The 23,962-nt window shown below is 42.2% G+C and overlaps 1 protein-coding gene across 2 annotated transcripts in view; it reads left to right on the top strand.

Moving 5' to 3' along the window:
* The first annotated feature begins 2,928 nt into the window (after positions 1–2,928).
* Positions 2,929–23,962, top strand: part of ARHGAP29 (Rho GTPase activating protein 29) — a 93,351-nt gene continuing 72,317 nt past the window's right edge. Inside the window, exons 1-2 of one of the 2 annotated variants that reach the window (XM_084851807.1) lie at positions 2,929–3,124; positions 6,089–6,430. In XM_084851807.1, the coding sequence (XP_084707933.1) occupies positions 6,169–6,430 (262 nt within the window). In that variant the 5' untranslated portion in view covers positions 2,929–3,124; positions 6,089–6,168. Of the gene's footprint in view, positions 3,199–6,088; positions 6,431–23,962 lie in introns of both variants that reach the window. The other variant, XM_084851808.1, reaches the window with a different exon arrangement.

The following is a 23,962-nucleotide window of genomic DNA, read 5'->3' as shown; positions in this document are numbered from 1 at the left end:
GAGCTTCCATGGACAGCTGGGTGTCTAAAATGACCCCCAGGCTACGGACCTGGTCTTTCAAGGGTAGCCGTACCCCATTCAACACCAGGTCAACATCCCCTAGCCTCCTCTTGTCTCCCACCAAAAGTACCTCGCTCAGGATTCAGCTTCAGCTTATTCCTCCCCATCCAGCCACTCACTGTCTCCAGACATTTGGACAGGGATTCTACGACCAACCTTGGTGAAGATTTGAATGAGAGGTAGAGCTGCGTGTCATCCGCATATTGATGACACTGCACCCCAAACCTCCTGATGATAGCCCCCAGTGGCTTCACATAGATGTTAAATAGCATCGGGGAGAGGATGGAACCCTGTGGCACCCCACAAGTGAGTGGCCACGGGTCCGAAACCTCCTCTCCCAGTGCTACCCTCTGGTACCTGCCGGAGAGGAAGGACCGGAACCACTGCAATACGGTGTCTCCAATGCCCAACCCCTCCAGGCGGTCCAGGAGGATACCGTGGTCAACGGTATCAAAAGCTGCTGAGAGGTTGAGGAGAACAAGGAAGGAGCATTCACCCCTATCCAATAGATAGGTCTCAATAGATGAACTCAGATATGGCTGGATGCTAGCAAGGACCATCTAGTTGACAAGAGGATCCAGCTGCAGCTGAACTCTTGATCAGGAAACAAAACAAGGGATGTCTTTAATTAAAGCTTGCTGAGTGGATCATGTTATTTAGCAAACACCATGAAAAGGAAATGAAAGGATGGAAAGTCTATTACAGGAAGACTCGAAACAATAACAAAAATGTCCATTTGAATCCATGGTGGCTTTCACCTGCTTGTAAGTATGAAATTCTGCTGGGGAGTCCAACCAAATCATTGTCTTATGCCAGCCTCCCCCGGCATGGTGCTTCCCAGATGTTTGGGACTGCAACTTCCATCAGCCCCAAACATGGCCAATGGGCAGGGATGATAGGAGCTGAGTCCAACACAGCTGGAGGGCATCACATTGGGGAAGGCTGAATGATGCAGCAAAACTAAAGAATGGAATGATTCCTCTCATATTTCTAGCTATGCTCAGCATGAACAGTAGCACACTGCAAGCACTGAGCTGCGGATTCTTGAGACAAGGCCAAGATCTTAAAAGATCACTGCTAATGTTCAAAGCTCCATGTTGGCAGGGAAGCTGGTCACTGTTCAACTGTAAGGGGAATCCAAAGAAGGCCTCCCAAGGTGGCTAGGCAGTTTACATGCTTTAAAATTGGGTGTCACCTGCCACAGCTGTTGGTTCATCTGGAGAGGGCTGGCTAACTTGTATCCCACAAGCTGGTCCCAGGACCAAAGGCAATGTTGTGTGGATTCTGGGGGGGTCCTCCAATTTTTAATCAAAATACTTTAGAACTCAGAGTGTCTCTTATAAGAAATACACACTTCACACTTCAATGCTACATAATTTGGTGTTGTTGTTTTTTAATGTAACATGCATCTCAATGTCCTTATTTGTATTAGTGCAATGCCTTAATTTTAATAGATGAACAAATCACCTGACCTGTTCCTATGTAACAGCTTTATTATGGAGCCATGGAGCCTGACCACTCAACAAGAGCTTCAGTTTGTGTGGAAAAATAAATTTCTGGCCCCCAAATAATTTCTTAACTGTTTCATTTGAGTCCAGCCCATCCAACCCCACAAATACACATACTGAGCCACCTCTAGCCTACAGCATACAGATACATAGCAGCTGTAATAAAATAGTACCAGGGTCTTTGGTTGCCATGGTAGGCTGTGGTGCAGAGAATATCACTCCATATCCTGAACTTTACACTGAATTATAAATTGGAACAGTCTTGGTTACTTTTAACATTCCTAGGCTCATCCCAAGGTGCGCGGCCTGAAGGCCCAACCACTGCATGCTGTAGAAATCTCTTCGTCTTCTGTATGCTGCATTCATTTACAGGCCTTCTCCAACCAGAATCCTTCCTGATGTTGGACTCCAACGCTCTCCGGACCCAGCCAGCATGGCTAACCATCAAGGATAGGAGTTGTAGGCTAAAGCACCTGGGGGACCCAGATTGGGGAAGGCTGAATTTTACTCTATTTATTTGCCTGTCCCACCCTGATTTAAAAGCAAAGAGGATATTCATGTAGCAGGTCAAATAAATGTTAGAAAAACAGAACGATCCTTACCTGTGTGAAGCGCAGGCTATGCACTAAAATGCTATGTTTTAGTGTGCCAGAAAAGAGAGTGGGCTCTGCCTTGCGGAGGCCTTCTGGACAGTTTGTTGGGGATGCCGTCTCCGAATTTCCTGCACTCAGCACAGGGCAGACTAGGCAACCGGCCTACAGGGTCCTCTCCATTCTATGATTCTACACACATGTGCTAGGCACTTGCGTGTAGAATCATACACGTGATCTAGATACATCTGCATTTGCATGCCTGTGCTAGATACATGCACCCACTCCGGAGGGAGCAGAACGAAGCCTGGAGATGTTCAATCGCAGTTTACCTCAACGGATTTGCAAAACGGCTTCTAACCGCAAATCTCCCCCAAATTCAAACGGGGCAAACCAAGGGCGTGGATTATAACGAACGGCAGGCACCAGAAAATCGGGTCAGCTGGAACCACTGGAGAGTGTGTGGCTCCTCCCCACCCCCACCCCCAGGGTAACGTATATTAGATCTAGAGAACGAGATGCGAGCTAGGCGTCTGCGTTCACACGCGGGCGACGCACGCAACACCAACCCGAGCCAACGTGCTGCGCGCCGCCTGAGCGAAGCGCCCGGAGAAGCGGAGAACTCGCCGCTCGCCCCCTGTACCTGCCGCTTCCTCAGCGTCGGCCACGCCCCGGGTGCGCGAAGCTGCCCAATGGGAGGCGGCGCTTCGAGAGGGGCGGGCAGGGGAGCGGCCGGGTGTGCGGGCGGCGACGGCGTTGGCCGCTCCGGCAGTGTGTTGTGTGGCGAGGGGAAGGAAGGGGAGGGAGGAGTTCAACGGGCGGAGGGGATGTGGCGGCGCTTGCGGCGGCGGCGGCGGCTGCTCCTCGCGCCCGAGGATTCGGAGCCGTCGACAGCCGCGTCCTCGCGCCGGCTGTAGGGCTGTTCCCCCCCCCCCCGCCTTTCTCTCCTCGCTCTCGGCCACTCGGGTAAGCATAACTGAACTCAGCTGTGGCGAGCGCGCGGGTGACGGGGGTTGGGTCTGGACTCTCTGGAGAGGCAGGTAACGACGTCTGTCAACCCCTCGCCTCCCTCAGCATTCGCGCGCGCACCCTCCCTTCTTTCGCTGTTTCTCTTCAGGGCGCCCCACTCCCACATGGAGCCGTTGCGGCGCGCCGTGAGGTAAACCACGGGGTGGGAGCGAGGTCTTGAGAGGGGGGAGACGAGCTGCCCCCACGCGCCGCGCGCCCGCCTCTGGGTCGAACAGCGCCGCTCTCTGGGGCTCGGGGTCCCCCTCGACAACGTTCCCCTCCGCCCGCCTACCCTCCCTAGTTTGGGGTGTCTTGTCGTTCCTAAATTGACCGCCTCCCCTTCTTGCGCCCCCCCCCCCCAGTGCCTTCTCAGACGACATGGCGCGGGGAGGGCCGGGGAGCCAGGGGGATCCTATTCGCAGCTCCCTTTCCCCCACCCCAGTTTCTTAACACCCCATCCTCTTGTCCCGCCGTTCTCCGAGTTGCTACCACAAGTCGCTGGCTTTCTCTTTCTCCCCCCGCCCTTCCTCTCTCTGTGTTTGTAGCCCGAGCCGTCTGCTTTCGATTGTATTTAAATCCTGGGTATGAACAGCAGCGGGAGGAGGAGGACGTGCGATTTGGCAGCTGGCTGCACATGCACGGGCCGCTGCTGAAGGGGGCCCTGGACCGACTGCTGCAGCTTGGAGGGAATTGGGGGCGGGGGGAGAGGGCGCGGGCGCGCGCCTTGCTAGGAATGCCAGATATTCCTCTGAAGGGGGCGCGGGCGCTCAGGCGCCTCTCTTGCTCAAATCCGGAGGGTTGCTTTCCTCGTGCATATGTTTGTCAACAGTTTTTGTACTCTTTTTTTCCTCTGTTAATTTTGTCACCCTCTGTCTCTGTTAATAAACGCATTGTTGCCAGTTCTCTTCTCCTTACACTTCCCTAGCTTTTAACTCGGTGGGAGAAACTTCGGTTCGTTTGAACATCTGCTCCGAGTTCTGCTTTTAGCAAAGTAACTCTGAGCATGGTTATAGGAACTGGGCAGCGACTCTGTAGGCATTTGGTGGGGGGAAAGGGGGGAGTGCACTGAAGCCAGGAGGACTGACTTCTGACAACATGAAACTCTACATTGTAGAGGATCAGTCTAACTATAGAGCCTATCTCCTTTGGGGGGAGATGGGAAGTATTTCTCCTATAATAAAATACATATTGTCTAAGGGGGGGGGGAGCGATTAAAATACTTGAAACAATGTAGATGAAAGTTTTGAATTGATAAAGCCATCTATATGGCATAATAGCTGCAGTAATGCCCAGGGCTCTTTCTGCTGTGTGGCTCTGGGAAGGATAGTTAATAATGTAGTGTAGACCTCACATCAGAAACAAGTTTGAATATCTCAAAACTGAATAGTTGCCATTTTTAAAGTTGTGGGTGATAGTGAATTCCAATTAACAAGCATTGTAAATGTTTTAAGATGAGTGTGGATCTAAGTACAACCTATCAAAGCTTCAGGATACAAAGCTACAAGAGACCTCTGTGTTTTAAAAGAAGGAAATAGTAAAGTGGAAGAGTAAGATTGCAGAACAGTTTTCTGGCTGTGAAAAGGCATATGGGAACTTAGGAACGTTGCACAAAGCTTTTGCATAACACGGTTTAAAGAAAACTTCACCTGGGATGGTCTTCTTCCCATAGGGTTCAGTGAACCAGTCTGCATTGTTGACATGGCTTGTTTTCATACTTTGTGGACATTTCTCAGTGTGCAGTATTATGCATGTTGCTTTTAAACAAAGATTAAGTAGCTGCAAAGGTATTTATAGTAAAATGCTGAATGGAAACATTCCATTATCTGGAACACTGTTGATTTTTGAGTAGAGGGACAGACGTACATGTTCAAGTATTAACTGTAAAAGAATTGAAGTTCAGACTTAATCCAAATGATTTGTTTAACCCTATTTCTCCAGAACATTAGTAAGATATCTCTACATAAACAAAAGTAGTTTTTTTCAACCTAATAATAGTTTCAAGTATTGCCTTGTTTGTAAAGCTGTAGGAGATGTACCCATTGCAGCATTGACCAACTTGCTGTTTACCTGCTGAAAACACATTCTCAGCATCTCCTTAAAACACAAATGAGGTTTATACATCACTTCACTTTTCAAAAATAAAAGAATATCTTGTGTTTTAATAGCAAGATTAGTTAATCTTAAATACTTAACAGTATGCATTCAAGTGTTCCTAGAATAAAATAGGATTGAATTGATTGTGACAGACACCAATTATTTGAGACCTGTGTAAGCAAAGTTCTTAATAGTTTGGTTTAGGACACATTTCTGTAGATAGTGCCCATGATGATGGGAAGCCCCCGAACTCGGAAGCTTCTGATCATGCAGTGCAGGGTGGGATGAGTGGTGGAGGCAAAGATTGCCTCCCTGTCATCCTGCCCTGCATTTTTCGCTAGACAGGCTTTTTTGTTTCGGGGGGGGGGAGGCTGGGGAGGCCTCAGGATAGCTCATGTCTTGGCCTCTCCAGCTCACCAAAGTGCCCCCATTCCCCCCCTCCCAGAGGTTGCTTTTCTGACCTTGGAGGCTAGCAGTGTGTTTCTTTCCACACCTGCTGTGAGGGGTCAGGGGGTCGGATCTCTGACTCCCCTTCTGAGGAGAGTACTGTCTCCTCAGAAGTAACTGTGAAATAACCCTGAGAAGAAAATGGCCTGCTAACGGTGTAAATTTTCAGTGTAACATCCTAGAGAATAGTTTTGTAAAGATATTCGGTTAAGATATTTAGTGAACGTGTGCTATTTTCTTTGTCTTAATATGTGAACACTTTTAATATTAAAAGGTGCGTCCAGCAGCTTAGTATTTAAATAATGTTTAAAATTTATGTTTATTTGCATTCCTGTTTTCTTTTTAGCTGAATCATACTTGTATTTGTTTTTCTTTCCTCAGAACATTTTTGCTTGGCAGATGGACCCTAAGTAACACTGAATGTTAACTCTGGAAATTTCATAAGTTCTGCAGTGGCTGGGATGTTGCGACAGAACGGTGGCGGCAACAAGCGTGGTTTAGGATTAACCAAACTGTCTACCTCCAATTTCTTCACCATCTCTAATTCAGGAAACTGGGGGATGGGGCGCAGCACCAAGAGCAGTTCTCTGAGCAGCATTAGCTCCAACTCTGACTGCTATGACAGCACTGTTGTGGATCCAGAGTACATCATGCAGTTGGTGAATGATGTCAGAAAATTTGCAGATGTTCTTCTTTACTTGAAAGAAGCCATTCTTTCAGAAGGTGTGTTAGCTGCTTCTTGGTAACTGCTGTGGTTTGAAATGTACAGTTGTACCAGATTTCTTACTCTGTAAAATATGAGCCAAGAAATGCTTAGTAGGGACAGTGACAGACTTTTCTTGGGTATGTTTGTTGTATACAGGAAGTTGTGGTTTTTACTTTGCTAACTTCCTCTGTGAAGCATTGTACAAGTTATTTTGCAAGTTGGCACATCATATGTCAAATTAAAACTCTACAACGAGGAGTTTCTAAGTAAATAAGACAAGGGCTATGTTTGAAATGGATTGTATTAGACTATACCACTAGTGTTTTTCAGCAACTGACTTCTGTAGTTCAGCAGTGTTTTCATAAGTGAATAGGTTTTAACTGTTATCACAGTTCTGGCAGATTATTTGGGTTAGTGTTACTTGCCTGAACTACTACTAAAAAAACACCTGAACAACACTTTTTGCCACTTACTGCCAGCAGGTGGAAACAGCAAATTAGTTTGCTTAGTCTCACAGCCATCCTTTTGTTACTTAGACTTTATTCTCTTAAGGAGGAAGTAGCATAGCAGCAGGGAAAGGTTTCTCACGTCTGAACTAAATTACATTGGGCTGGTTCAGACATAATGCTACACTATAGTTTAGAGTTACAAGAATGAGCCACAGCAAGGCTTGGGATCGCACACTCTCCACATTGCCTCTGATGCTGTGTGAAAAATTTTAGAAGCTTTTGCTTCTGTTTTGCATTGACCGCAGTTCATCAGGTTTGGACAACTTGGCAAACTTAATCTTAACTATGGTTAGTGGAAACAATCACATCTCAAACCATGATTTACAAAACTGGATTGTTTCCAGTAGCCATACTTAAGTCTCTGGTTACTGGGGTTCTTACAACTGGCTAATCTAAAATGGAAGCAGAAGCTTCAAATCTACTTGGGGCTATGCTGGAAGGGGAGGTGCCTGAGGCTGACTGCAGCTCATTCTCATAACACTAACCTGTGGTTTAGCATTATGTCCAAATTGGACCATGATGAAGTTTATCTTCCCATTGTTTTGAAGGTTAGATAAAGCATTCATCACCAGTTACTTCCATTCTTTGAATTCTGATGTAAGCTTGTAATGAGCAAGCTGATTATATTTGTTCCTGCTCATGTTATGCAGTAGTATCAACGATTTAGATGGTCTGACTTTATCTGTTATACAAATATGTGGTAACTAGCTAAACATATGTTATATCCCTGTTTGAAATTGAATTAAGCAGTGTTGTTCCTTAGAAAAGAAATTTGCGTTTTTCATAGAATGTTAAGCAGTTTTCTTGTAAAATGAGTGAAGATGATTGGTCACATAAGTGCAGTTCTAATATGCAAAGAGAAAACAAATTGCAATAGGAATAAGTGTCACTTTTATAATTCAGTTGTTGAGGCTTCTAGATGGGGATTCTGTTTCTTTATTGTATTATTTGCAAAGTAATAATTGCTTCAGACAAGTACAGAACAGTCTCAAATATTTAATGGAATATAATTTTCGTAACATAGGTAAATAAGAAGCTGGTACCAGCTGAGCTGGCATGAATTCCTTTCTAGGAAGGTTTCCCCCTTTGTGTTTGTGCATCAGATTCAAAGCAAGATTTGTACTTTTTAGACCTGTAGCGCCTCAGTAAAAAGATCTGCCAAATGCCCAGTGAGATTGCTTTTGAGCAATCATGGAAAAATTTCACTTCTCACACCGCTGTCAATAAACTAATGTAGCCTTAATCTTTTGGTTTTATATGTTATAGTCCACTTGTCAAGGTATAGTAGAGTTTTTGCCTATCATACTAAATTATGCATGCTTATCCTTGTACTTCTAGAATCATAATCTTGTTTCTGAGCTGTGCATCTTAAAGTAACCAGATGCTATCATTAAAAAAAGAAGAAGCTGTAGTTGGGCTGTGTGAATCAATTGAATAACTCTAATATCCAACTGGATAAAGAGCAAGATTTATTTGAATTATAATATCCTAACACAAAGACTATGTCCTTTTCCCCTTCTCTAGGACTTTAGGGCTTATAATTAATACATACCTTACTATCTTGGGGATCTCTGTGCTGTGGGCAAAAATAGTAGTACCAGAATAAATGCTCCATGTTGCATCCTGAAACAGCATTCATACCAATAACCTGCTATTAAAGTGAGAGTCATGCCATTAGAATGCAAACTATACATAGAGACGAGTTTCAGCCTCTTAGCAAATCTGAGTCAGAAAATGCATACACCTATACTTGCATTCTCTGCTTGTTGGCTTTCATGAGCTTTGTTTATGAGCCTATACGCTCCCATCAGCTACAATTCCAACAGCTGCATAGTGCAAAATAAATTGAACTCCTTGCATTGTCTAGTAGATGTGTAAGCTCAAGTGTAGCATTACAGAGATACATATGGGACCTGAAAAGTGCCATTGGCCTGGTTCAGGCGTGATAAGAAGGAGCTGCAGAAGGGTCAGGCTCGTGCGCTCATCATTCCTCCTGTACACCTGCAATGAGAAGTTTGGAAGCTTTCACTTCTGTTTTTGCTTAATCACAGCTTCTGGTGTCATCCAAACTGATAAACTGTGATTAATGTTAAATACAGTCTGTTTGAAACTACAAGTTCAAGTTGGCTTTTTTCAGACAAACCATAGTTAACATTAATTGCAGTTTGTTGGTTCAGAGGGCATGGCAAGTTGTGGTTAAGCAAAAGCACATGTCAAAGGATGTGAATCCTCCTTGCAGCTACACAGAAAGGGGTGGCGTATGCAAGCCTGAGGCTTGCTGCAGCTTGTTCTTAACATGCTAAACTATGGTTTAAGGACAGCCTTACCCAGCCTTGATCCTTCCAAATGTTTTGGACTGCAGTTCTCATCATCTCTAGCCACCCTGGCCAGTGGTCAGGGATGGTAGCAGTTGTAGTTGGAATAGATGGATCAGTTTGTTCTTCCATGTGTTCAGTCATAACCGTCTTTTCAGCAGTTTTAAATTGTATACCATTTCCCCTACAATACATATTTTTGTATACAACTTCCCCTAAAATATTTAAAATGCATATTTTAAGTTAACTTATGAAAATGTGTATCTTTTCTATTGCCTTTATGAATGCTAATATTCCTTGAAGCTGGAAAAAAGTACTTCTAAAGTTGTTAGTATATTTGTATTCTACCCTTCTACCAGGGAGCTGTGATCAGTGTTGCAGTTTAACAATATAGTGAGGTAAATTTAGGGTAAGAGTGATTTCATCTCGTGAACTTCTTATCGAAATAGGGATTGGAATATTTTCCCACATCAAAGCTCCGTACTCTGGTTAATGCATATTATTGGTGCTGAAGGGTCTTGAATAAACCGAACAAAGAACTGAGTAGTGGTGGAAGAATAGGGACAGGGAGTTCTAATGAGTTTAACCATTAACTCTTAATGGTTTTTTTTTTAATTCTAATCTAGTGAAATTAGGTTAAATGTTTCATGCCCTCAGCTTTTTGATATGAAGCAGGTTAAAAATCTTATTTTCTCTGGTCTAATGCTGCTGAATGCTGTACACAAGTGAATCCAATGGGTGCATATGCTGACCCACATGTTTATCATGATCAGTTTGTTAGCAAGGTTTCTTTAGTCATGTTAATATCCCCACTAAAAAAGAAAAAAGGTAAACCACTGATCACTGTACTTGAATGTGACCTGATGTTACCATAAATAATAATAACAAATTACTGCAGTTTAGTAAAATTCGAACATAATCCTATTCTGTTCTCCAATGGCTGTAGCATTGGAACTAGTGATATGAGGGCAAACCCCATGTTGTTGGAACTCCATAAGTTACTAGGGTCGTGCAATAGATCCTGGCTCTACAGTTTTGCCAGAATTGCTACCATGTCATTCAGATATTACCTCAGTAATAATTGGACCACAGAGAAGCAGTAAAGCAAAGAAAAAGGATGAGCACACACCCTGTTTCCTGAACTGTACATTCATATGAACATTATCAAAGTATTTCTGTTCTTATACCTTCTCATGATGCCAATATCTGCTCTTGAAGGGCTGTTTTTAGGATGTAGGATATGTCCTCCTGAATTTCCCCCATAGAAGCCTCTAAAGCCTTGTTTCTGTTCACTTGTATCTTCTAGGGGTAGGCAACTGTTTTCCCCCAAGGGCCACATGCCGTGTTGGGCATGGCCAGGGCCAGCATTCCCCTTCCTCCCATTCATACACACACTTTAGACACACAGCCTTTCCTCCCTTATTCATACACACACATTCTCTCTGTCTCTACCACACACAACCTGTCTCTCACACACCCTTCCCACGTTCATTGAAACACACAGATACATTTGTTCATTCATGGGGAGGGTTAATATTCCTTGTGTGCCATCCTCCCCATCTTAGTCATGCGCCCCCAAACCATGCTGCTCAGCTGTTTGGGCTGGTGAGGCATGATTTACATGGGAAAGGCAGCGCATAGGAATGATGAACTTGTGAAAACTGCACTTCTCCCAGCTTGCTGACTTGGAGTGACAGGAAAAATGTGGTGGCAGCAAAGGGAAATTCAGGGGCAGAGGGTTGGGAACCTGTGTTGGCCACTCTGAGGGCCTCCAAGGGCTGCACCTAGCCTGTGCGTTGCCCACTTGTATTCTAGGTAAAATGTATAAGGCAGGGGTGGGGAATGTGAGACCTTCCAACCCCATCAGTCTTAGCAGAGCCAGTGGTGTAGAATGATTAAAGTTATAGACCAAAATATCTGGAGGGTGCCAAGTTGCCCACTCCTGATATAGGGCATCACACACATCTAGCTGACTACCTTGAGCTTGACAAATGGAAAGTCCAACCCTGTTGAACAGAAATATGAATGTTGAGCCCTGCTGGCTATTGGAAACAATGGTTGGCTCTCAAGCCTAGCACACATTTGTAGATCCCTGTATAGTCAGCTGGAGAATTACCCGTGGATACTTTTACTTTCCTTTAAATTTAGATAAAATGTCGAAGTCTGCATAATAATTTGAATTCAAGTGTTTAAGCCACACAGAATACAACCTCATAATTTAAGATGGTAATGTATAATACAGTTCTGTTTCCAGTTACATTAATGCAATTATTTCACTGACTCAAATTTTGTTCTCAACTGACTCAAATTTTGTTCTCAGATCTATAGAAATTGCTTGCAAACTACATGTAATGCAGCTGATAGCCTGTAGTTCCAATTAACTTTTTTGTTAAGTCTAGCTAGCTGACTTAAAGTTGTGACCACATCCCTTCCCCCATCACATACTCTGCATTCCTCCAGAACAAATGTTCACTTGTTGCTATAGTGTCAAAGATCAACAGTTGGCAGGGATATATTTCTTGAGCAAGTGCATGTGCGTGTTCAAAATCAAGTCTTACAGAGGAAGTTTAATTTTTCTTGACTTAAATGTATTTTAAACAGTTTTATTATTGGAAGAAACACATTTTTAGCAGTCTCATTGTTCCTTCCTATTTTCAGTTTTACAGTGAAGCAAATACTGGTCCTTTCCCTTTATTTTTTAAAGATGGGTAAAATAGGACTGAGAAGTACATTAAATGTATACAGTTCTTAGCTCTCCAAAAAGTTGTCAGGGTTCAAGATCTGAAACATGGTGCACTCTGAGGAGTGACTTAGTTTATTTGTGTCTGTAGCAGTTCTATAATAAGACATTTTAATCTCTGTTGAGGAACTTTGAATGTCTATGCAAATACCTTTTATACTAAACCGTGGCTTTAAGATAAGCTTTTATACACTTTCACAAAAGCAGATAAATAAGGATGATATAAATAATATATCTGAAATAATCTGTTTAATTTGTCTTCAGATATGAGGGCATGCTTAGGGCGCAATCCTATCCAGATAGTCACCAGCCTCTGAAATCAGAGGCTGCCAACTGTCCTATGAAGGGTGGCTGGAGCAAGGAGGGGATAATCTCTGTGCTCCAACCAGCATGCATTTTGGCTAGTCAGGTGATTTTGCCCATCTCACCTGGCTTCAAGGAGGGGGAGGCAAGGAGGAGCTTCTGCAGTCTCCTCCCTGCCTCTGGGACTGCTTCCTTTTCCCTATCTCTATGCTCTGTTTCTGAGTGCAGAGACATAGCCACCTCAGAGAGAACCGCACCAGCTACAAGGGGGCAGGGAGAGCAGTTTCTGGGCTCCAAGATTGGAGCCCTGGTTCTGACCTAGGATTGTTCAGTTTCTGGGATCCAGTGTTCCCCCATATGCTCTCTAGGGGGTATAGGATTGCTCTCTTAGATACTTAAGTTAACTGACTTGGGAACAAGCCCCATTTAACTGAATGGGGTTTACTTCTGAGTAGACCTGTTGGATTGTGCTGTTAGGAAATAATCCAGCTGAAACTAAGTGTTTTTAAATTCCATTTAGAGGGAGAAATATAAACACACGGTTAACTCCCCTTTTAAATTATTTAGAAATGCTTAGTTTTAGCTGGATTGTGCCTATGAGTTTTGAACCATGGAAGAGGAGTGAAGTCATCCTTGACTCCCACTTGTTTTGATTGTTGTGCAACATTAATTTAAAGAACGTGTTAAATCTGCTTGGAGAACTGAGATCTTCAATCTTGGTACTTCTAGGCCTCATTAATTAAAACTATAAGTAGGCTTATGTTGCATGTAGTCTTACCGTGTACTCAACCTGACAGTGACCAAGCAGCCAGTTTCCTGAAATGAGGGAAGAGTACAATATTTAGACTGGCGTTTGATGCACAGGTTTGGTTAAATGAGTAGGAAATGATTTATGTATATAATTTGGCATAACGTTCTACCTGCCTTGACCCTTCAAGAAAGGACAAGATATCAATTTCAAAATGGGGGGAAATGATAGAACATCCTCTAGGCCCAGTGGGTCTGGAAAATAGAGTGAGTCCAGATTAAGGCCTTTACTAAACATAACTCATCAAGAGCAGAAATGATATGCAATGATATTTGCATTGTGCTGGTCAACTCATACTGGGAAGTCTTGCAAATAGTTTGTGAAACTTAAGACATATGCTGCCCAAGAGACCAGGCATGTAAAGAGTGTGATATTGTAAAATTAGCTCAAAGTTTACTGCGTTCCACAAAAGTTTGGTCTGAACCAATAAAAAGTACAGTGTATTCAGGAAGCCTAATGCAACTAGATAGTTTTACTCAATAAATGTGGTTTAAATTCTTACTACATTGTGGCTGCTGCTCCTGTCTTTTTAATTATTTATGTGAGTTACTGTATCTGTTATTTTAATTGTACATTCACGTTGAAGGGCGGCTTATAAATAGACTGAGTAAATAGATAAATGGTGGTTGTTCACAGAAGTATGATGCAATATCACTGCATCAGTGTTGAAGTCTGCTTGAACATTTCCATTCAGATGCTTCCACCTGTAAGGTAACTTAAGCTAAAAGAGTGACTGGCTCAGGGTTATCTAATAACCCAGTTTGCACATCATGGCAGCAAATTATTTAACCCACGATTCACAGGGATGTGCACTGTATGTAAGTTGCTTCTGGTTTATTTAAATTAATTTGACATGCAAATCCAAACCGTTGGGTTGTTACTGGCCAAACAACCCAGTGGTTAACTTATTGTTTGTTGTTCAGTTACCAGCTGGGTTGTTTAGTCCCTAAATAACCCCGTGCTCTGGGTTCTCACATCATGCTCACAACCTCCGATTGCCCCAGTCAGAGGTTGTTTACAAAAACAAGAAGCACCTCATCTGCAGCCCAGCAAATCATGGGTTAATCAATCTGCTGTGTACATATAAAATGAATATAATTCTTTTAAATAATTCCTAAAATGCTGAAAGCTCTTGTAAGTGGCGTGGAGAAACATAGTGGTTTAAGAGTCATTGGGCCAGTTAACCCACAGTTTGTCACCACAATATGCAAACTGACCCACTGACTCTCATGCCTGAATGGGATTTGATTGTCAGGTTCTCAGGCCACTACGTTTCCCCATGCCACTTAGGAGAGCTTTCAGCATTTTAGGGATTATTTAAAATAATATATTCATTTCATACATTATATACACAGCAGGTTTTGTGATTAAGTTGTCATAACTAAATTTATATAGTTAACTAGAGGAACATTAACTATTGATATGAAAACACTGATAATTCCACTGATAAATGCAAATATTTTCAGCTATATTCTCACACTTAATTGTTACCTTAAGTCATGTGGGATTTCCTTTTGAAGTTGCAAGTGCTTCAGTTATTGAACATTTTAGCTGTTAAAATATTTTAGTTATTCTGGAAAACCCTTTGCAGATATAAATGCTTTGTGTAAAGCAAGTGTCTTAGGTTCCTTTTGAATTTTAACTAGTGTGATAGAAAACACTTTTCTGTGGGTTCATCTCACTGTTCTTCTGTAAAGTTTAAAAGACTAGCACCCAACACATGAGCAGGGCCAATGAAGTGAGTCTTTTCTTCTGGAATTTGCACACTGCTGCATGTTTGAATCTGAATGTTACAGGTGCTAGTGTGCTAATGGAAGAACCTATAGGAAAACAACACCTGCAGTTCTCTTACATTGTTTACAACAGGGGTAGGCAACATGGTGCTGTGGGCACTAATGTGTCCCCAGAGACTTTTCTTGGTGCTCTACTGCTCCCACTTTTTCAAAGAAAAAGTTAACACATTTTCTTACCAGCAGTTGGGCTTGCTGTGAAATAGGTATCTGTTGGTACTGCAAACTGTGGATTCAAAGGAGTTGTTCACTGGTCTGAGCCACAACACACTAACGTGGGGAGGAATTTTTTTCCAGTATGTTATTTTTCAGTGAAAAAAATTCCATTTCAAAAGTTAATTAGTAAAAATGAATGTATGTCAATTGCAAATGCAATATTAGACTAGCTTGGCAGTTTCAAAGCTGTAATTAATGTTTTTCAAGTGATTATCCTTAGCAAGTATGTGAGAGAATACATATATGTCATTGAAATACATATGTCTCAGTGTGAAATGGAGCTAATAAGTAGTGACAGTGAAACTGAAGGTGCCCCAGCAACCTCAGTGGAGGAGACCTAAATTCTGTTGAAATGGATGAGTGGTTGTCAGCATATAATGCGGAGTTCCTTTGGGGTGCTAAAATTAATTAGTGCAGCCAACCATGCTGACTAGGGGATCCTTGGAGTTGTAGTCAAACACATCTGGAGGGCACCAGCTTGGGGAAGGCTGACTTAGAGCACAATCCTATTCATGTTTGGGACAGCCTGGGAAATGCTGGGAGTTGTAGAACTTTTTTCTGTCTAAACAAGCACCGTAAGTGTGTCAACTGTTCTCAGTACATATGTTTTTTCCCCCCACTTACATTTAAACAATGTAAGGGAAGTACCCTCTATTTTAAAATGTGTACAAGTATTCTAGTAAAATTTCTACATAATATTTAAAGTACATTAAATGTGCTATAATTTTTTTCTTCAAATATTTCAGGTCAAATACTTGTGATGTATTGGGACAAAAAATTAGCATGGGGTACTTTTTAAGCTTTGTTTACTAATATAAGTAAAATAAACATGCTCCATTAGTTCTCTCTTGGCTACGGTTGGGCACCTTGTGGCCCTCCAAATGTTCTGGCCTATGGCTTCCATCAGCTTTAGCAAACCCAATGGTGAGGGATGGTGGGAGTCGGAGGCCAGAACATCTGGAGGGCCACAAGTAGTCCACCCCTGCTCTAGGGCATCAGAATATTTTATGATGCAAACTGAAAATTTCCCAATGCAAATGACCCTATGCAAATCAAACTACTTTGGGTTGGAATTTTTTCTAGAAAACCCATGGCGCTGGCTCAGCCTCCACATGTGCTTTGTACTCATTCTTTTGGGCAGGTTACTTGTCCTTTGCCACCTCTCCATGGGAGCCATTTTGTAATGGTTCCCAGGACAATTTATCAATTGCCAAATGTGCCCATGGCCTAAAAAGATTGCCTACCCCTGGTTTACAAGGCACTTTATGGGTATGAAGTTGGGGAAAGGAATGGAATCCATACTACCCCTCCTTTTAAACTTGATAGGTTTAAAAAGATAGCCAGTCTTTTGACACTTTGCCAATTAAAGAGCATTCTGTGAATACTTCACTGGGGACAACAGTGTTAGCATTTGGGTAACTTGTGCAATATTGAAGGTTGGAAGTCTTGCGCAATATTGAAGGCTGGAAGTCTGCATTTCAGTTTTGTTTTTACAATGAAATTTGGCTCTCAGAGCCCTTGGAACAGGGTGGGATACGCATTTTAAAAAGTCTTGAATTTGACTCCTCAGGGTTGAGATAAGGGGAATTAAATTGTAGGTATGAAGCTAAAATAGCGTTATTTTGGAATTATTTACCTGGAAGGCTCAAGAAGATCTCTTCCAACTGACATATTTATGCCAAAGAGCAATTCATTATAAACAGTGGGATTTGTCTCCTCTCTTACAGCCAACATTACACACAAATGTGGGCAACTACCCTAAGGCTGCTGCTTCATAAGGAGGTGATTCAGAGCAGACAATCAGAAGGGGTGGGGGAAGAAGAGGCAGGTGCTCAACTTTTCCCTGCTTTTTGTTTCCCTGCTTGAAATTGCTCTTCCCTAGTAGCTTCCCCATAGTGAGGTTTCAAATACAGATTTGAAACTCCATGGGGAGAGAAGCCATGTGGGGTGGGTTAAGGGGAAAGATTACATGGCCCATATTTCACCTTTTAAATTTTTGTAAGTGTCATTAGGCTGGAGTTACCCACATTTGTATGTAATGTGTAGTTTGGACTTAAGAGCTGAGAGCTCACTTTGGGACTTTTTATCTATTGAACAGCTGCTTCCTCGCTTTCAGTCACCTCAAAGTGAATTTTCAAATAATAGAAGTTGTCATTTAGGAAAGCCAGAATCAGATTCAATTGCTTTAGAATGAGATGGAGGTTATTTTACATTTGGAAGGACCAAGGCTGATTTTAGTTTTACCAGTACAGAACCTGAAATGGGAAGACTTCTTGTTGACATGATTTTACAATGTAACATTGTGTCTTATAATGTCTGCAGACTGGATAGAATTTTGGTTGATGTAGCAGGGCTTCAATGCACAGTTAAACATATTTGCATATAAAGTGTAGTTTGCCATGAAATACTAAATTGTGAACTAATCCCATCATGTTGGACCTATTGTTGTTCAGTCGTTAAGTTGTGTCCGACTCTTCGTGACCCCATGGACCATAGCATGCCAGGCCTTCCTGTCCTCCGCTCTCTCCCGGAGTGTGCTCAAGTTCATATTCATTGCATCGGTGATGCTATCTAGTCATCTCATCCTCTGCCGTCCCCTTCTCCTTTTGCTTTCAATCTTTCCCAGCATCAGGGTCTTTTCCAGGGAGTTTTCTCTTCGCATTAGGTGGCCAAAATATTTGAGCTTCAGCTTCAGGATCTGTCCTTCCAATGAGCAGTCAGGGTTGATTTCCTTTAGGATGGACTGATTGGACCTCCTTGCAGTCCAGGGGACTCGTAAGAGTCTTCTCCAGCACCACAGTTCAAAGGCATCAATTCTTCAGCGCTCAGCCTTCCTTATAGTTCAGCTCTCACAGCCATACGTTACTACTGGGAAAACCATAGCTTTGATTATACGAACCTTTGTCAGCAAGATGATGTCTCTGCTTCTTACTATGCTGTCTAGGTTTGCCATAGCTTTCCTCCCAAGGAGTAAGCGACTTTTAATTTCATGGCTACAGTCACCGTCTGCGGTGATCTTGGAGCCCAAGAAAGTAAAATCTGTCACTGCTTCCATTTCTTCCCCTTCTATATGCCAGGAAGTGATGGGGCCAGATGCCATGATCTTTGTTTTTTTAATGTTGAGTTTCAAACCAGCTTTTGCACTCTCTACTTTCACCCTCAACAAGAAGCTCTTTAGATCCTCTTTGCTTTCTGCCATGAGGGTGGTATTGTCTGCATATCTGAGGTTGTTGATAATTCTCCTGGCAATCTTAATTCCGACCTGTGCTTCATCCAACCCGGCGTTTCTCATGATGTACTCTGCATATAAGTTAAATAAGCAGGGCGACAATATACAGCCTTGTTGTACTCCTTTCCCAATTTTGAACCAATCGGTTGTTCCATATCCTGTTCTTACTGTTGCTTCTTGTCCCTCGTACGGGTTTCTCAGGAGACAGGTAAGGTGGTCTGGTACTCCCATCTCTTTAAGAATTTGCCACAGTTTGTTGTGATCCACACAATCAAAGGCTTTAGCATAGTCAATGGAGCAGAAATAGACGTTTTTCTGGAATTCTCTTGCTTTCTCCATGATCCAGAACTAGAGATCCATGATTTGATCTCTAGTTCCTCTGCTTCTTGGAAACCCAGTTTGTACTTCTGGTAGTTCTCGGTTCACATACTGCTGAAGCCTAGCTTGTAGGATTTTGAGCATAACCTTGCTGGCATGTGAAATGAGAGCAATTGTATGGTAGTTTGAACACTCTGGCATTGCCCTTCTTTGGAACTGGAATGTAAACTGACCTTTTCCAGTCTTGTGGCCACTGTCGAGTATTCCTAATTTGTTGGCATATTGAGTGCAGCACTTTAACAGCATCATCTTTTAGGATTTTAAATAGTTCAGCTGGAATACCGTCATCGCCACTAGCTTTGTTGCTAGTAATGCTTCCAAAGGCCCACTTGACTTCACTCTCTAGGATGTCCAGCTCAAGTTCAGTGACCGCACTATCATGGCTATCAGGGACATTCAGATCTTTCCTGTATAGTGCTTCTGTGTATTCTTTCCACCTCTTCTTAATCTCATCTATTTCTGTTAGGTCCCTGCCTTCTTTGTCCTTTATCATGCCCGTCTTTGCACAAAATGTTCCCTTGAGATCTCCGATTTTCTTGAAAAGATCTCTACTCTTTCCCATTCTATTGTTTTCCTCGATTTCTTTGCATTGTTCATTTAAGAAGGCCTTCTTGTCTCTTCTTGCTATTCTCTGGAAATCTGCATTCATTTGGATATATCTTCCCCTTCCTCCCTTGCTTTTCACTTCCCTTCTTTCCTCAGCTACTTGTAAAGCCTCATCAGACAGCCACTTTGCTTTCTTGCATTTCTTTTTCTTTGGGAGGGATTGAGTTGCTTCCTCCTGAACAATGTTACGGACCTCTGACCATAGTTCCTCAGGCACTCTATCAGGTCTAATCCCTGAAATCTATTCCTCACCTCCACTGTTTATTCATAAGGGATATGATTTAGGTCATACCTGAATGGTTTAGTGGTTTTCCCTACGTTCTTCAATTTAAGCCGAAATTTTGCAACAAGAAGCAGCTCATGATCTGAGCCACAGTCAGCTCCAGGTCTTGTTTTGACTGACTGTATAGAGCTTCTCCATCTTTGGCTGCAAAGGACATAATCAATCTGATTTCGATATTGACCATCTAGTGATGTCCATGTGTAGAGGCGCCTCTTGTTCTGTTGGAAAAGAGTGTTTGCTATGATCAGCGTGTTCTCTTGGCAAAACTCTATTAGCCTTTGTCCTGCTTCATTTTGTACACCAAGGCCATGCTTGCCTGTTATCCCGGTGATTTCTTGACTTCCTGCTTTAGCATTCCAATCCCCTATGATGAAGAGGACATCTTTTTTTGGTGTTAGTTCTAGAAGGTGTTGTAGGTCTTCATAGAACCGATCAACCTGAGCTTCTTTGGCCTCAGTGGTTGGGGCATAGCCTTGAATTACTGTGATGTTGAATAGTTTGCCTTGGATTCGTACTGAGATCATTCTGTCGTTTTTGAGATTGTACCCCAGTACTGCTTTTCCCACCCTTTTCTTGACTATGAGTGCTACTCCAATTCGTCTAAGGGATTCTAGACCACAGTAGTAGATATGATGGTCACCTGAATTAAATTCGCCCATGCTTGTCCATTTTAGTTCGCTGATTCCCAAGATGTCGATGTTCAATCTTGTCATCTCATGTTTGACCACCTCCAGCTTACCTTGATTCATTGATCTGACATTCCAGGTTCCTAAACAATATTGTTCTTTACAGCATCGGATTTTCTTTTCACCACCAGACACATTCACAGCTGAGTCTCCTTTTGGCTTGGACCCAGCCGCTTCACTCTTTCTGGCGCTACTTGGAAATTCCCTCTGCTCTTCCCCAGTAATGGACACCTTCCGACCTGAAGGGCTTATCTTCTGGCGTCATATCTTTTAGCCTTGTGATAGGTTCCATGGGGTTTTCTTGGCAGGAATACTGCAGTGGGTTGCCATTTCCTTCTCCAGTAGACCACTTTTTGTCAGAACTCTCCGCCATGACTTGTCCATCTTGGGTGGCCCTGCACGGCATAGCTTATGGCTTCACTGAGTTACGCAAGCCCCTTCGCCACAACAAGGCAGTGATCCATGAAGGGGGTTAGACCTATTACTATGTTAATATTCCAGTTTGATTTTTTTCATTGAAACCCCATATATCATGGATATTATACATGTAGATTTGAAAGTATTGGCAGTGTTCTAAAAAATAAAGGATTCTGTGGAGATTCTGAAAATTTTTACCGCAGAAACAGTAAAGAGGGCTAGCCTTGCTATTAAGCAGGGTGGGTTGTCCTCAGCTAGCAAATGATGGAATATCATTACGTGATATCAAATCTTCAATTGTTTAGTATATTCTTTATTCTTATCACCTTTGGATTTTTACTTCAGACACCAAAATACCTTGGTCCACCTTTGGCAGTGAGATAATACTTTAAAAGGTTCACAAGGCAAAGTCCACTTTTTTTATTAACACTCTGTAATCCAATAATCCTTGCTTTGTGTGGTCTGTGCTTAGGTGGGTTGTCAGAAAATAGCTTCATTTATTCAGTTGCTAAGGTCAAAAATGGGAAAGCATACAGGGAAAATGGCTAAAAATAAAGTGCGTGCAAGGTTTAAATAGTTTTGGAAGATAATTACATTTGTACTATGACTCGGAACAAAGTTCTATACCCTGAAAAGATGCATTCTGCAACCTTACCTGTAGATACTGGTTTTGAATTATCATGGCTGCAGATTCATTTAGCTTTGTCAGCAGTGGCTAACAGTCTAAATATTTAGGCTTTTTCTACAGTATGAATGTGATGTGGAACAGTTCAAGGAATTTTGATTAATTGGACACTGGAACTAACATTGAATTGTCAATTTGGGAATATTTATAGCCATCATGGTTTAACTTCTTGAATATTTGAGATAATTGCTTAAAAATAAGACGGTATAGCATACCAATAGAGAATTATAGAATAAACAATGTTTATAGCCTGATGTGTTAGAAATGTAAAAATACGTGGGAATTTATCATATGAGATGGATTTGTATGTTCATTTAAAAGACTCTTTAACCCACCTTTCAGGACACACTGTCCCCACAAGGCGCCATACAATTTTGCAAAAATATTATCATAAACAAATGCACACTCACAGTATTTTTAAGCACCAGAGGCAGACTGGAATAAATGTGTCTTCAAGACTTTTTTTTAAAGACAGCAGTGATGATGCCAAACATATCTCCCTAGGGACAGAGTTCCAAAGGTGTGGGGCCACCACTGAGAAAGACCTATTCATAGTCCCATCCATAGTGGCTCTTGTTGGTGAACCAGAGAGTTGAGCCTCTGGGGGTGTCTCCATAAGCAATTTACTGCAGGTTTGCTGCGTTTGGAGGTCTTTTGGGGCACATGACATCATGGCCATTGCGCAGCCACCCTGGAGTTTTGTGCCGAAAAACTGGTTTTTCTGAGACTACTTTTAGTCTGATTGTTTTCTGTAATGCAGCTTGTCTATGCTTCTGTTGTGATGTGCACCAGTTCTCCGCATTTAGTCTAGCATGAGTAAATGCCCAGGCCTGCCCAGGGTGTATCTTTCACCTGGCTGTGACCTCACTGACCCCAGTCAAGGGGTTCTTTCCCAGTGTTTCTGCCATTTCACGGCTGGTCGTCAGAGTTCTGAGCTGCCTCATGGTATTTGCTTCACCTTGCCTACCACTAAACTCTGGTGGCCATCCCCGCAAAGTATAGGTGTGCTCCAGGCAGCCTCTAACTTTTTTTAAAAAGTAGAGTGTAAAAGTTCAAGCTTGAAATAGCGCATTAGTGCTACATTGTGAACCTGACTAAGCATTCCAAGTTCACCAACCCCAGCTGCCTGTGGACTGTAAACTGTATCGATCTTGGTGGGAAAAACCACTACTGAGTCAGGGGATAAGGCTTACACTGCTAAAAATGTCGTGGAATGAGGAATACATATACTGGGCAAGATCGCACAAAGTGCATTACAGTAATCTAACCTGGACATTACCAGTATGTGCCACTGTGGCTAGGTCAGCTTTCTCTAGATATGATTGTAGCTGCTGAACCAGACTTTGTCTATTGGCCAAAAGAAATACTAGAATATAAAATATTAATAAAAAGAATCTTGGGATACTTGATCAAATCAGACCTTTTTTCCTTTTGTCATACCATCATTATGAACTTGTTGGTTATGACTACTGTTGCTAAAATATTGGGAGACACTAAATATCCCCAACATAAAAAAATGGATGTCAAAATTGTGGGTTTGTGCCATAATAGCTAAAATGTCTCATTACATAGGAATGTGAGAAAAGGGCAAAAATGGAAAAGTTATACCGTTAATTGGTATCCATTTTTTAGTTTTGTGTGTGTGAATCTGATTCTATATACTGCAGTCTGCAACTTTCTTTCAAATGTTCTGAAACCTTTATTTTTCTGCCTTGCCTTATTTTAATCTCTTGTATACTATAATTGGTTTGAAAGTTTATGGATGCTCTTTTATTATTTAGTAACAAATTATTAAACTAATTATGTAGCTGCATTATTGTTTTGTTACGTATGTAAGTTTTCGTTAAGGTATATATGTAATTTGGCATATAAATTTAAACAAATTTTGGCCATAATCCAAAGGGCAGTTGTAGTACTTTGGCCATGATCCCTTTCAATTGCAGTACTGAAAAAGTATTCCTGAAGGTTGAGAGGCAGACCATCTGGAGTAAGATTCACTGCGGCACAAAGGGCTGCATTTGGAAAGGAAAATTGGAGCTTCTCCCTCATCAAGTGGAGATGCTTTCTGCTTGCACATGAAGGTCTTTGGATCCCAGTCTCAAATTTTTAAAGGAACTTCGAACTCAATCCAGCTAAATATTAGATCTTCTGCCATTGATTTCTGTAGCTGAGGGTTGAGCATGTGCTTAGTTCTACCATTGAAACAAATGGAACTTGAACATCTGTTTTACCCTTAAAAACAAAACGCATACTTAAGCAATCTGGCACTGGAAGCCAGATTATTGTGACTTTTGCAGTTTGATGTTGGCCACGCAGCCAAGCAATGTGTTTAGATTTTGGCAGCCTTTTGAATAAAGTAAGTTAATGCTTAGAAGCCTTCAAACTATACTGAACTGAAAGCAATATCAGATAATACTTGTAGTCTAAGTAAGCATTTCAAAAATAGTAGGGGTACAATTTAGTGTCTGTGGTGAGTGCAGTGTGAGTGTGTGTACAGTGGTAGGATCAATGGAAGGACTGCACACTCCTTTCATATCCTCATTCATCCCTTCCACTCTGTGTGGTGCACATTTATGCCTGCTCT

Source organism: Heloderma suspectum, chromosome 4 (genome assembly GCF_057233095.1).
Source record: "Heloderma suspectum isolate Gila_16-S chromosome 4, 16-S_ref, whole genome shotgun sequence".
Taxonomy (NCBI): domain Eukaryota; kingdom Metazoa; phylum Chordata; class Lepidosauria; order Squamata; family Helodermatidae; genus Heloderma; species Heloderma suspectum.
This window is presented reverse-complemented; position numbering and strand designations above follow the sequence as displayed.